Source organism: Colletotrichum tamarilloi (genome assembly GCF_030869305.1).
Source record: "Colletotrichum tamarilloi strain Tom-12 chromosome Unknown Scaffold_17.1, whole genome shotgun sequence".
NCBI classification, from domain to species: Eukaryota; Fungi; Ascomycota; class Sordariomycetes; order Glomerellales; family Glomerellaceae; genus Colletotrichum; species Colletotrichum tamarilloi.
Window position 1 is genome coordinate 463,904 of NW_026849400.1, and position 13,392 is coordinate 477,295.

The following is a 13,392-nucleotide window of genomic DNA, read 5'->3' on the forward strand; positions in this document are numbered from 1 at the left end:
GGACGGCGCACATAGACATCAAATTTGAGGCTGGGACTTTCTGTCCTCAGGAACTGAAATGGCATCTTGCACACGACACCCTGGTTCTTCGTGCAAGTGGTGTACAAGCGGGCAGAATTACTTCTGTTCTGAGCCCAGATACATCCTTCCGCGAGAGAATGGTCAAGTGGAATTGCTGCGCAGCAGCCAATATCACAGATCATGCGTATATCAGTTGGAGGCGGGCATTTTACCGCACGATTCTCATGGATCGTGACCGCATGATAGATCTCCGGCTGTTGTTTAAGAATGACAACGCAGCGATGGATTTCGTCGATGAGCGGATGCCGCTCGACCTCATCCATTCAATCAGCATGACAGACACATATATCCTGATGATGCAGTCCATCTTTGGTTTTTATCCGAGAAAAGAGTCCCAGGCAGAAATTGGTCATCACTCACCGGTTCACCCCACCCCCTCCATCCAGGCAGAGCGATCATATTGGTTTCCGAAGAATCAAGACTCTCAGCTCAACGACCTCTATCTTGGCGAAGAAAAACAGCACAGTGTCAAAATGTTACCAGCTAACGATAAAATGATAGGTGAAAGTATGTTAGGAGGATTGAAACTTAGTCTGGCCAACGAGGTCGACAGGATTACACGGGATAGGTCCTTCGTTCTTACTGAGTATGGGCACATGGGACTGGCTCCATTAGGGGCTCAGGCTGGAGACCACGTCGTCTTAATAGGAGGATGTCCCGTACCTCTTGTTCTTCGAAAGCAGGGCGAAGATTACCAAGTTATTGGGGATACATACGTATGTGGCCTCATGGAGGGACAAATGTCCGAGAATGTGTCTGCTGGAACTGCCCACATTGAAGATTTCAGGCTTATTTAGGTGAACCTTCAGGGGAATCTTCTGCATTCTGATGAGAGAGGGCTGTGCATACAATGATCAAGTCGTGTCAAATTGCGCTAAGCCCTTCAACATGGCTCTGCCTTCCAGCTCCTTTTACTTCGTTTCCAATTTGCCTGGGTAACTCGTCCTCAAACCCGCTTGAACTTGGAACATGACAATGACTTCATACGGAAAACATCGGTTTTTACGAGCGGCAAAAGAGTTCATGACTCCCAGCTCTTATCACGACATCTTGACACTTGATGAAGCTTGTGGAGAATTTGCTAAGCATCATGAAGACAGAAGGAACAAATATATTGTAATTTGAAAAGGAAACACCTAGTCGCTTCGAACTGGCAGAGGGAACTAATGTCCACCTGTTAATACTTACCTTATACATAGTGGCCTCTTGGGCTCTCTTTAAGGGTATTCTCCGACTTCTCTTCAGTAGTATTCTGATCGTGCTGATATTGAGAAAAAGTGCGAGTCAGGCACAAGCCCATAAGTCGTTACGTCTCTCGGTTTCGGGAACTAATCCCCTAGAACAGATAGACGAAGCCGAAGTACTCGCAAATCTCGCATCAAATTTCGGCCATCCCGCAACTTTAAACTTTGTAATCCCCAAAAATGCGTAGCGCTTGTGAGTCTTAACAACTACTACGTTGATCATCAGTATATAAGCTCGCAATGGCCCCGCACAGCCCAATTTCAAAGCATGCCGATTATCCGCGCGACTTGGTGAGTGGAGCAAGTAGCAATCTATTAGATAGTAGACTATGAAAACTTTCCTGATTGTAACGATACGCGTGACTTTGATAAGTTGTTGATCTACAAACGTGAAAAATCCAAGCCCCAGATGCCTTTCGTACACGCACGTCGCCCACAACACTACATAAACCAAGCTCTGCCAAGCCAGAGCCAACGCTAAACCCTCCATTCCATGTCAATTATTTCTATCACTTAAGTTTTGCTATTGTTCAATTACTTCCAAGATGAAGCTCGCTCTTCTTCTTTCCGTCGTGACCACCGCCTCCGCCTGGTCAGTAACATTCCACGACCATGATCAATGCGCCGGCGGTACGACATTTCACTACGGTGGTGGCTCCAACACGGGAACTGAACACCTCGCCCAGTGCTTTACCATGACGAGCATCAACAAGAGCTTTGCCAACTATGACGCAAAGAGCGTCAACATCGTCTTTGGAGGCTGCACGATTGACATCTTTACGGATCGACTTACGCGACCTGGACTTGCTGGATGTGTGGCATCCATAAGCGATCCTACCAACTGGCAGCGTGTCGATCAGGTCCAGGACGGATGTGTCCAGTGAGTGTTCTGTGATGAAGAAACATGATGATTGTTGACTGACACTGGTGTAGATTATCAAGCTCTAAGCTTGGGAAGTGGCAAGCTTGGTCTGTGTCCTGCTGATGAATGTTCTGTTGAGGATACCGGAGGAACTTAAGGGTAGTTGTTAAATAATAAATTTGTCCATCGTCATAATTAGTTTCTGTGCTGTAACACACGAAATTTCGAAATATTGGGAGAGACCCGTCAGGTACCAGTGGGTAATATATCCATCATACTGTATGCGTCTATACTGACGGCGGTTTTGGTGTGGTCACGTCAGGCATGTTACTTCGTCGTTGATAAGCGTCTTATGCGAACTCCAAAGTCTCTGATTTCATTGCTTTTTCATTTACCCTTAATAAAGTAGGTCTTCAAATTTAGTAAGACCAAACACCCAATGAGCCCCGTAGTGAGATATGTAAGACCTTCGCTAGAATACGCATACCGCCGCTGTCGGATCTGGGCATGCTAAAATAAGTACAACATTCAAACTCGTAGACTACTTTCAGATATCTGCCCAGCAATCAAGAAAGAAGTTATTGAAAGACAATAGTGACAGATTTTCGTCTTTGTGCTGTTTCTACGCTTTAGACATCTTTTTGCGTCACCTCAGACAGGCTGTTCTGGCCAAAGGCTGGCTTCTGGTATGGAATCAGACAAAGGCTCCATTAGCATACACATCAGTGATGATGCACTCATAAAGAACAAATGGAGAGAGGAAAGGAGATTGTTTGTCTGAATTCTTCGTAAATACGCAGATTCCTTGTCAAGATACCTTGCAATCAGGCAGCGTGTGAGCTGGTGCAGTGAACACATAGTTGCAGTGAGCACATAGTTGCAGTGAACAACTGAGCAAGGGCCGAGAACATTGAACATTGAGATAAGCTGTATCAAAGAGCCTTCACAGCAACAAGGCTCCCTTGATTTATCACTCACGCAAGAGCATTTGAGACTTAAGAGGGCGAACTGAATGTCTTTCCTGTCAATTTCAGTCTTCATCTCCACACACACACACACACCACACACACGAAGAACACCAACAAATAGGAAAGCTATAGCCTCAACTAGCCATTACTTACTGCAGACCAAAAAATATGACGAACCACATTGAGATGAGCCCCACCCCGGAGAAGTCTACAACACAGGTTGAACTTGTCGACAAGAATAAATGCGGCAAGTGTGGTAAGAACTACGCCGGAAGCGCCGATGTCTGCACCTGCAACGACTCCTCCTGAACTATTGGCCGCGAAGTAAGTGGGAGAAAGATCTTGACATTGACGTTATAGCTTTTTCGAGCCTCACTTGAGCATAAGTTGCAATGATTTGGTCTGACGTTTACATATTAGCGTTGCGCTTTGGAATCCATCACATTGTGACACTGGAGATCGTGCTGTGGTTCACTGCTTGTGGCATGTAATGCTTGGCGCTCGGTACGAAATATAATGTGGAGTAAACTTCTTTGAAATGGGGAATTGAGCATACATAGGGGCCAGAATATAATGTATGTCATGGGGTATTCTTGGAACACCTCTCTTGTTATTGACTGTCCATGAAGATAGCAACATTTCCATGATTCCCTCCCCCCTCCCACCCACATCTTTCCTTGTACAACCTGAGATCGCTAATGCTAACCAAACCTCGAAGGGCAAACAGCGTCTGATCCGCTCCCATTCCGGCTGCGCAGGCCGTTGGTTCTGTTTGTTCATTTTGACAAAGACGCCCACCCCTTGTTGTACCTGCAGCATGGCAGTGATGGTGTGAGGCTGCGCCGCTACTTAACGACCAATGACCACCCTCGAATTCCGAAGAAGCTTGATACGGCCTTCAACTCTTCCTTCCTCACCATCCTGACACCACATGTTCATAGTGTCATACATCATGGACTCTCGAGATCTCGCTCCTGATGACGCCCTCCTCAACCAAATCTTTCCTGATCAACCTCACGTCTCCATAGATAGTATCTTCGTACAAACCTGGGACAAATGCGTCTTCAAAGCCAGCTTCCCACATGCCCGCCAGTCAGATACCAGCAGGCCAGATATCAGCAAGCCTGATGCCCGCAAGCCTCCTCCCTCGTATCTAATCCGTCTGGAGGTCGTAGCCAAGAACGAGGAATCTACACAATTTGCCACCGTCTCAGCCATGCAGCAGATCGCCTCGCTCGCCATCCCAAAACTCATCCCAAAGACATATCGGACCGGCATGACCAACAATGCCCAGAGAAAACTAGTACAGTTCAGTGTGACGAAGTATATCAAGGGGAAGACATTAGAAGACGTATGGGAGCAGATGAGTGACGAAAATCAACAGTCCGTTATGGCTGCTCTCGTCGAGGCACTACAGAAACTGCATTCTATTCGGATTCCCGACTCTCTAGACCGAATTCGGGACATTTTGGCTAAGTGCGAGCTACCTCTAGCACCGGGCGGCCTCAGGGAGCACATTCTGGGGGAAACAGAGTTCATGGGCGGGCCGAGCACGGGATTCTTCGCTCCCAAGGACGGGCCAGCTCTTCTCAGCGCCATCGACAAGAGGTGGGAGCTGAGTGGACGACCCTTCTACGCCATGGTCGCCACGGAGTCTGGTGGTGTAGTCGTACAGTCGGAATACTCAGACCTCGGCTTCGTGAAAGTTGAAAAGGGCTGCTGGGAGGAATGGTACCGAGAGGCCGTTCTCTGCCACAACGACCTCAACCCCCGCAACATCATCGTCAGCAGCCTGTCCGACTCTGAGTCTACCTCTGCCTATCAATCTGACTCTTCTAACGAAACTTCCGACTACGAGCTCTCCGCCATCATAGACTGGGAACTCTCCGGCTTCTACCCCCCGTCCTACGAGCTCAGCCTCCAAGATACCTACCTCAGCGGGGCCAACCGCCTATTGTCCTTCTACTCGCTCCTAAAGAGCCAAATGAAGGATACCGTACCCCGTTGCCCATCTCAAATCTCCTTGCTACAGGTCATGGACCTTATCTTCGAATCCAGACAGAGGCGACTGAGGGAAGGCAACAACATCCCGGCCATTATCCGCGAGAGATTCATACAGAGATTGCAGTTGCGGCGGGATGAGGATCCGTATCTTGGCTGGGTACCTAAAGATCATGAAGCAGCCCGGCTTGTGCTTTCATTTGCCGATGTTCTGAATATAGAACGCGATGTTGTTGCTGAGAGGGAGGCGAAGGCAGCTAGCCGGCTGCAGGTTGGAACTGGGAGTGATTCGTAGGTCAAATGGTACATTTTATGTCTATACCATAAGAAAGACTTGAATCCGAGACTGTGGTGTCTAAAACCTTCCTTGAGATGCGTCAAGGTTTTGCTTGATGTTCTCGTGCCTGTGCTTGGTCGTTCGTGGATGCTATATCAATTAGCCCCGGGGTTTAGTACATATAATCCCTAGGTTAACTTTTAAGCACCATGACTTCGTCACAAGCAAGTCACAATCTCACACATTCTGCAACGAACAAAGCTGTCATAAACACGTTTAAATAATAATGTTGTTGTCATGATGATGAAAAAGGAAAAACCCCCCTAATGCCCGCCTCACTAATACAATCATGTCGACCCCCTCCATCCCTCTCCTTCAATCTTTCCAAGCCAGCCGACGCCGACCGACTATTGACTTTCCATCCTGGTATCAAAAAAAGGATCTTTTCTCGTTGCTCCCCCCTCGCCTGCCTGATTCTACAATCCCGATTTGGACCAGTAATGGTATCTATGAATGAACACCTCGCCTTTCTTCCGACGTATGCATGACAGTAATGAAATATTTGTGTGTTTATGTGTGTGTGTGTATCCCCAACGCTTCCTCCAATTTGTTTACTGAATCTTAATCGCCTCAAATAACGTGAGACTGAGAGCCGTGTCGTTCTCTCCAACGTTGGGAGTGGGCTCGCTGAGCATCTCCCATTTGCGGTAGATGAACGGCGTTAATTTATCGGTGCCTTGCATCGAGATCGGCATCTTGATTCTCTGCGGCCCGTTTGGTTGTGTAGTAGATTGCTGTCTATGAGCAAGCACGAATTGCTCCGTCGTTGGAGGCATGTGACTAAATAGGTATCGGAGACGGGCATCTGAGGATGCTGGGTTCTGCATGGTGCCGCCTGTAAGCAAGACTCGTACACACTGCAGGCGTATGTCGTCTGGCAAAGTATCGACTAGTAGTAGGGCCAGATCGAAAACCTGCTGGCCGAGCGGTCGGCCATTTTGAGCGTCCTGGAATGCTAGATTGTCCAATTCGAGAGTAAGACCAGACAGAACAATCAGAATTCTCGCCCGAATCTCGAAAACAGCAGCATTGGCGGGCGGCTTCATGTTGTTGGCGGCCTGGGGTTGAGTCGCTACCGGCGCAGGTTCGTTTGCAGTCGTGTGGAGCGTGATGAACCGCAACAAGGCGGGAAGCCAGTAGCGGATAATTGAGGCGCGCAGGTCTCTCTTGTTGATGTCGTCGGTTGCCAGGACTTCCCACAGCTCTGCAAGCTTCTCAACCATGCCCGAAGTAAGCTGTGATGTTCGGACAGGCGGACGACCTCTCAGGATCGCCTCGACTACTGAAAGCAGACTTCCTGCGAGCTGAGTGCTTTCCTGAGAAAGAGGATCCGCAGCAGGTGGGTTCTTGTTTGACGGGAAGAGACCAAGGAAACGCAGATGAGCCTGCTTCTTAAGATGCTCCGTTATGTCCTCGCTCAGGTAGGGTAGCATGCTAGTCCACATGACGTTGTTGGCTGACACAGCGCGGTCCATCGCCCTCGAAAACATGTCGAACTGCGTGAGAGCCTGTTCCCCTCCTCCCGGGCTTGTCGTGCTATCCGCCGCGAGGCCAACCGAAAGCTTGAGCTGGCAAAATGGGAGAGTAAACTCGTTTGCCAATTCCAGGACCGTCTCAAATGTCAGTGGTGAATCATCGCCAGCATCCGGTAGTAGGAGTTTGGTCGTAACCTGTGCAAACAGACTTGTCAACGCAGGCTCTGGGTTCTTGATACCCAGCGCTTGAACCACCGATGGAGGATCCCGCAGAACCAAGAACTTGAGCAGTTGCAGCGCTGTGTCCTTGATTTCGGGGTTTGCGAGTGGCAGCATCGAAGATTCGACGATTCCCTGCAGCCTCGAGAACTCGACGAGAGCATTCCTCACAAGATAGACCATATCCTTGTGGTTTTGACGTGGCGCCACTCGTTGCTGAATATAGAATCGGTAGGTCTCTTCGGGTGTTAATGCGGTCTTGGCGGGAAGGGGCATCGTTGTCAGATAGAGGACTTCCTGCATGTACGTCGTGGTGCTGTTAGGTGGCATCGAGGGGTTCAGCCCGATCTTCCCTGCCTCGACGGATGTCGTGGTAAGAATAATGGGCAAGGTCAGACAGCCCATGCTGATGAGAAGGGGGTAGATATTTTCCAGCGTAGGGCGAGTCTTCAACGCGCTGATGTGATGGACCCAGTCAGTCATGCGCACGTCAAAGTGCTGAGCGTCGAAAATGCGCAGCCTCCCGAGAAGTGCGCTATAAGCACGCTGTCTGTCCGCCGACTTTAACCAGCAAGATTCCAACCGTCCGACCACGGTCTGGAAAAGTCGGTCCATGGTAGGCCGATCGACGCTGGTCCCGCTCGTCAAAAGCTTCTCGATCTCTTCGTGTAGTTCGCCCTCGGCATCCTGTAGCTGTGCCGTCATGTTATCAGATACGGGCGAGCATGCGTCGATAGGGTTATTGCGATCGCATTGGTGGAGCTGCTGACGCAAGTAGACAGCAGTATTCGTGTAACCGGGTATCATGGTCGAAAGATTTGCCAGAGACGCCAAGAGAGGTCGGGCAGCAGGTCCTTGTTCGTCACTAACCGCTTTCAACCTTTCCATCAGCGCATCGAACAGTTCCTTGGCCACGCCCAGTGCTGCGAAAATCGGTAGGTGGACGTTGAAAGTATCGGCGCAGGAGGCAAGAATCTCGGGATTCGAAGCTCTCGACACCACCTTGACAATTTCGACGAGAACCGAGTAGTCGGAGGCCGCTTCAAGAACAGCACGAGCGAAGTTGAACATAGCCGGGGAGACCTGGGGGCCGTTCTTCGTCATAATTATTTCCTTGGTGAATATTTGCAGAAGCCTAGCTCCGACCTCGGTTTGTAATGCTCGGTTGCTGTTGGTAATCAGCCTGCAGAGCTTTCCGACTGGTACGGGCTTCCGCTGGAGCATCGGATCTCCAGGCGGAAGAGGAAGTCCCATAACATGCTGAATGCATTTGAGAGCTGTGTTAATATCCTGGGCTTCGTCGTTGACGTCGTAGGATGCTCGTCGTAGGAGGCTTGCTCGTGTGGCTTGGGCAGAAGAGTTAAGGGCGTGGAGAGGGAGGTCGACAAGCAGCCTTGTAGCACAAGATCCATCTGCCTCAGTATCGGCCGGTTCTCTCAGTCCGCCTCGGGCAATGAGCCAGAATATGTATCCCTGAAGTTGGAAGTCCCCTGATCGTACGATTTCTGACACCAGCTGGTGGAAAACTCTCTTTGATCTTGTCTCGGTTGGTGGGTTTGCACTAAGAAACTCGAGAATCGCCGTCGTCACATCCACTCCAGCAGCCGCCCAAGCTCGAAGAAGACTGGCAGTGATGTACACCTTTGCGTTGCCTGGTCGGTGAGGCGAGGTGCACCACTCCAATAATGTGCGAACTATCATTCCCTTGTCTTCACTAACAGCCCAGCACTGCGTAGCCAAGTCGGGGCTGTACAAAGACATGAATGAGGTGTCGAGATGCTTGACCAGTATCTGTCGGTTTGCCGGCTGGGAGTTGCTGGCTGATGCAACTAGCTGCTCGTTTCTGACATTGATCCACTTGAATGCGTTTTGGGCAAAGTCGTTATCGATCGGAATAGATGCGAGCAGAGCGTCTCTGTACTTGAACCAAGTCGCAGGAGACACGAAGTTGTCCGAGTAGGCGGACAACAGGGGTGTCAGTAGAGACGTCAACCTCGTAGAGAGTTGGGTGAGGATATCGCGGTCGGGATCGTTATAAATCTGAACAGTTAGTTGCGAACTCCCTGTGGGTTTGAGCTGGCGTACCGTGTTGAGATGGCTGAGCAACGAATTCACCAATCGTCGGCCATATCTTCTTAAACGAAGCAAATCTTTCCAGTAAATCTGTGTTGTGAGAATCCACATTGGCAACTTTGATTGTGTCGAGTTCTCCAACCCGGATACAAGCCAATCCATGTAGTGGTCTCGGTCGAGTAGCTGTTCCGCATAGAGGTGTGTCGCAAGTCGGATGCTATAAAGGTTAGCTCGCACACATGAAGCATCGCATGACGTAGACTTACGCATATTGAACTTTGGCTTTCCAGTCGTTGTCCCCAAAGGCCGCCGAGACTCCTTCCACAAATTGCTCCACGAAAACCGTCCAGTCTCTGAGCCACTTTGCCTCGCCACCGAGCACAAAGGGTCCAGGGCCGTTTCCCTTTCTCTTAAAGGCTCGGATCTCATTGGCGCCAACGCACTTGACCAGCCAGACTGCTCTTTCTGTCGGCACGTTCTTATTGAGGCAGTGGTCTAGAAGCACTTTGCCTCTGATACCGTGGGGAATCGTTCGGCTCAGTCGGCGCAACGATATCGATGGGTTCGCCAAGTCCCTCAGCCACATTTCTCGCTTCGTATCGGTCAGGGTAACGCGCGGCGGCGGCTTGAAGGTCGAGGGCGACGAGATCTGGCCATTGAGCTTTCTCTGGTTTAGCACTCCGATGAAGATGTTGGACAACAAGTTCAGCCCGCTCTTATGCTTGAGGGCGGGAAACAGTGCAGCCTTGGCAGATTGTGTCTCGACCGAGGCCTGCGGTTGTTTATCATAGTATCCATTCTTGATGATCGATTCGGTATATTGGTCTTCGGGGTGGTTTCCGGTCCACGGGAAGAAGTCGGCGTGCCCCATATCCGGGATATCTCGCGCGCCACTACTCGAACCTCCAAAGCCTGGTTTGGCTACGGCGTCGGGCCTCGGTTTGCTAAACGGCGCATATCGGGGGGCGATGCTTGGGGTCTCGATGTGGTACGGTTTCGGTCGGCCATCCTTCTTGATTGCCATGACAGGCGCCGGCGCATCTTTGACGGCGGCGGGTACGACGAATCGCGGACGACGTTTCGGCATGGGCATCGGGGGGTTATCTGCGTCGACGGGCTGGCCCTTGGCCGAGGCCGGCGAGCTCATATCGGTAAGGTTTGAGGTTTCGTTCTTGGGCATAAGGCGGGAAGGCGTGAGGGTCTTTGGGGACTCGCTGACACCGTGCTGGGCAAGCATGGCCTCGTTGGACAACTCCAGCTTGAGGCGAGAGCCTCCCCTCCGCGGTAACGTGCCATATCTGTTCTGTGCGACGGCGGCGTCGTTGGCATCGCCAGTCAGGTCGATGAGGTTATCCTTTCGAACAGGCGACTGGGGCAAATACTGGGCGGACAGGGAACGCTGTTGGGTTGGCCGTTGGACGGACAAGCCCGAGCTGCTCAGTGTTCGCTGCTGGGGCGGTCGCGGCTGGACGCCCATTGGGGTCCTTGAGGTCATCGCAGGCGGAAATTCCGAGGCGACATTGCTGATTTCTCAAGATATGATCGGGTGTGTTGGATGTAGTGAGGAGGCGACTAGGTCGAAGCGCCGAGGCTGCGATGCCGAGTGCCAGCAGTTTGACGATGTTGAAGTGATGTTGGATGGAAGGGGGGGAGGAGGAATAATCGGTCGACGGATTGATGTCGGGGATCTGACGGCGTCAGCCGCGCTATCTGTGCAGCGGTCGGGGGTGCAAGAGCGGTTTGCGGATTGGGACTGGATTAGCAGGCCACTGGTAGGGTGGGTGCATGCAGCGGTGGAGTGTGCAGGGCCCTGGTGCGGTACCGTACGGTACAGCGGCGGCGGATTTGCAAAGTGCGCGTGGGATCTTTCGTACGGCTGGCTATTACCACGGATACAGAGACGGGGGCGCAGTATCTCCGAAGGTTCCCGCGTATGCCAGGTTCGCTGTTGTCGGATGACTCGCGACGGCCCGCTGGAAATCCTGCTGGTTGCTGACACTGTTGAAATTGAAAGAGCCTATGTTGTTGTTGTTGTGTTGAAGCCGTTGATTATGAGTGTCAAGACAAGGGGACAAGTCGTATGGTGAGCGATGAGTTGCAGAGAGCTAACGTCAAGATCAGACAACATGAACAAAGCTAGGAGGCGGGGAGCGGAGAAAATCGTAGCCCAGGTATGAGGAAGAGTCTTGTTCCCAAACGAGTCAACGACTGGGGGAGATTGAGCTTCAAAAGGCAGAGAGAGGGAAAGGAGAACAGAGAGAGGGCGCCTGAGAAGGTGTTTGAAAGTGACAGGCAGAGTTGCCGTGGGTTGGGGTTTACAATGCAGCCAGAGCGCAGCGCAGCGCACTCCGTAGGTACTAGGTGGTGCAGGAGACCATTAGACGGACGGCAAAGATGGCTCGGGGTTATAGTGTGCCTTGGCTCAGCTCAGCCTAGGACTGGGTATCTAGTCACGCAGCACATAAGGACCCGACGAATTCAATTCGACCGAATTCAGGCTAGGAACGGGGAATGGGAATGGTAACTGAAAATGGGAAAGGCAACCAGAGGCAACCTGACAAACACCCTGTGCGGGTGCTGGTGCTGGTGGACGGAACGGAAAGCGGAGGGTGTGGCGTGTGATACGGGATGAGATGGTACGGGAAGGGGGGTGTGAGCTGAGGAGGGGGATTTGAATGAGTAAGTGAGTGAAAGTGAGAGGTGAGAGTGAGAGGGACAGCGGAGTGAGTGAAAAGAAGGTGTGTGTGTGAGAGTGAGTGGGCGTCCAGGGAACAGCAGCTAAATTGCTTTTAGTCGTGGGGCGGGGAGCCGATGGGATCTGCGGTTCCAGGGAGCGGGAGTTTTTCTCTCAGTATGTTGCTTGGAGCCCTGGAACCAGCAAGGCGACTTTGGGGGGGGGGGGGGTGGGCTGGTTGGATTAAGCGCCTCATTCACACGCTGTGCTCTGTAGGTAGTCCAATCCCATACGGCTTATAGTGTGTGTACGATTTGTTGAATTGGGACCTTCTCCGAGATGGATGAGTTCGAGTTCACGGACATGACCAGGTTGATGAGTTGCGCCGACTTGCGGGAAGCTCCCGATAAGCGCAGGGACTGTTTAATGTTTCTGCGCACTCTTTCTGTGTCAATACGGAAACTACACAGTACTGGGTAGTTAAAACATTGTCTCTGTGGTGTGCATGTTCCAATTCGGATGCCGACCCGAGTTCACCAAGCATTACCTATTAACTAGGAACATCTGTATCTAGGACAGAGTTTACACCCACTTCCCAGACCACACGATGCAGACATGGACCAAACAGCAACGTCCCGTTCTTGGCTAAGGAAAAAGAACAGTTTGGTGTTTCGGCATAAAGCAGGCGGATACGCGGCAGGCTTTAAGGCGGCGGCGGCAATAGGGGGAAAAAACTAGCGGTAAAAGATGAGGCTGGGAAACTCATTTGCTACAGCAACACAATACTCAAGTAATAGGCAGATTCAGCTTGTTCATTTGCCTACCTGCAGACCGTAACCTGAGACTGGTCGTATGATGAACAATTGGTAACGATGCGATGTAATGAACTAGGAATGGAAATCGGAAGCTTCCTGTCAACAAATTATCGACGACAACCAGGTCAAGCTGGCGCCTTGGCTTGAATAGGTTAGACCGATTCTTCGATCAGCTGGGGGAAAAGAACACACACCTCCCCCCCCTTTCTGTCTCTTTTCCTCTCTCTCCTCTCAGTCCCCTGATGCCAATGGAACCTCCAAAATCCGTCAGTCCAAGGACAACCCCCGTCCGCCGCCATGGGGCCCAGTCTGTCTCATTGGTTTGTTCAGCCAATGTCTTACAGCTGATTCGCCCACTCCCGCCTCCAAGTGACCTTCGCCCCGGTCTTGTTTCCTTTCTGGCTTGTCCAGTTCTGAAAGTCGTTCCTTGTCAGTCACTCAGTGTATCCATATGGGCTCTTTGGAGTGCTGAGATGTAAGACAATGATGGATTACAGATACTTATCGCCATTATCAATATCATCATCATCGTAAGCCCCCTTTTGCCTTTTTCCCAAGCTCCGTATCAGACTTGCATCCTCGCGTATAAACTTTGGCAGTCATCGAAATAACCCGAAGCATGCTAAATTAGACAAGTGTCAGT

The 13,392-nt window shown here is 51.1% G+C and overlaps 4 protein-coding genes across 4 annotated transcripts; 2 read left to right on the plus strand and 2 right to left on the minus strand.

Moving 5' to 3' along the window:
- Nucleotides 1-1,870: 1,870 nt before the first annotated feature.
- CTAM01_06316 (uncharacterized protein) lies at nt 1,871-2,310 on the plus strand (the record flags this gene model as incomplete). The annotated part of the gene is made up of 2 exons (XM_060522343.1): nt 1,871-2,205; nt 2,259-2,310. 2 exons carry the CDS (start codon nt 1,871-1,873, stop codon nt 2,308-2,310), a joined length of 387 nt encoding a protein of 128 aa, XP_060383071.1.
- Nucleotides 2,311-4,107: 1,797 nt separating this feature from the next.
- Nucleotides 4,108-5,451, plus strand: CTAM01_06317 (uncharacterized protein; the record flags this gene model as incomplete). Its single annotated transcript, XM_060522344.1, has 1 exon — nt 4,108-5,451. One exon carries the CDS (start codon nt 4,108-4,110, stop codon nt 5,449-5,451), a length of 1,344 nt encoding a protein of 447 aa, XP_060383072.1.
- A 593-nt stretch (nt 5,452-6,044) lies between these two features.
- On the minus strand, nt 6,045-10,755 carry CTAM01_06318 (transcription mediator subunit Med12; the record flags this gene model as incomplete). Its single annotated transcript, XM_060522345.1, has 2 exons — nt 6,045-9,477; nt 9,527-10,755. The coding sequence occupies 2 exons, from the start codon at nt 10,753-10,755 to the stop codon at nt 6,045-6,047; spliced, it is 4,662 nt and encodes a 1,553-aa protein (XP_060383073.1).
- Nucleotides 10,756-11,277: 522 nt separating this feature from the next.
- CTAM01_06319 (uncharacterized protein) lies at nt 11,278-11,568 on the minus strand (the record flags this gene model as incomplete). The annotated part of the gene is made up of 1 exon (XM_060522346.1): nt 11,278-11,568. A coding segment is annotated over one exon (291 nt), but the record flags the coding sequence as incomplete, so codon positions are not given.
- Between the last annotated feature and the right edge of the window lie 1,824 nt (nt 11,569-13,392).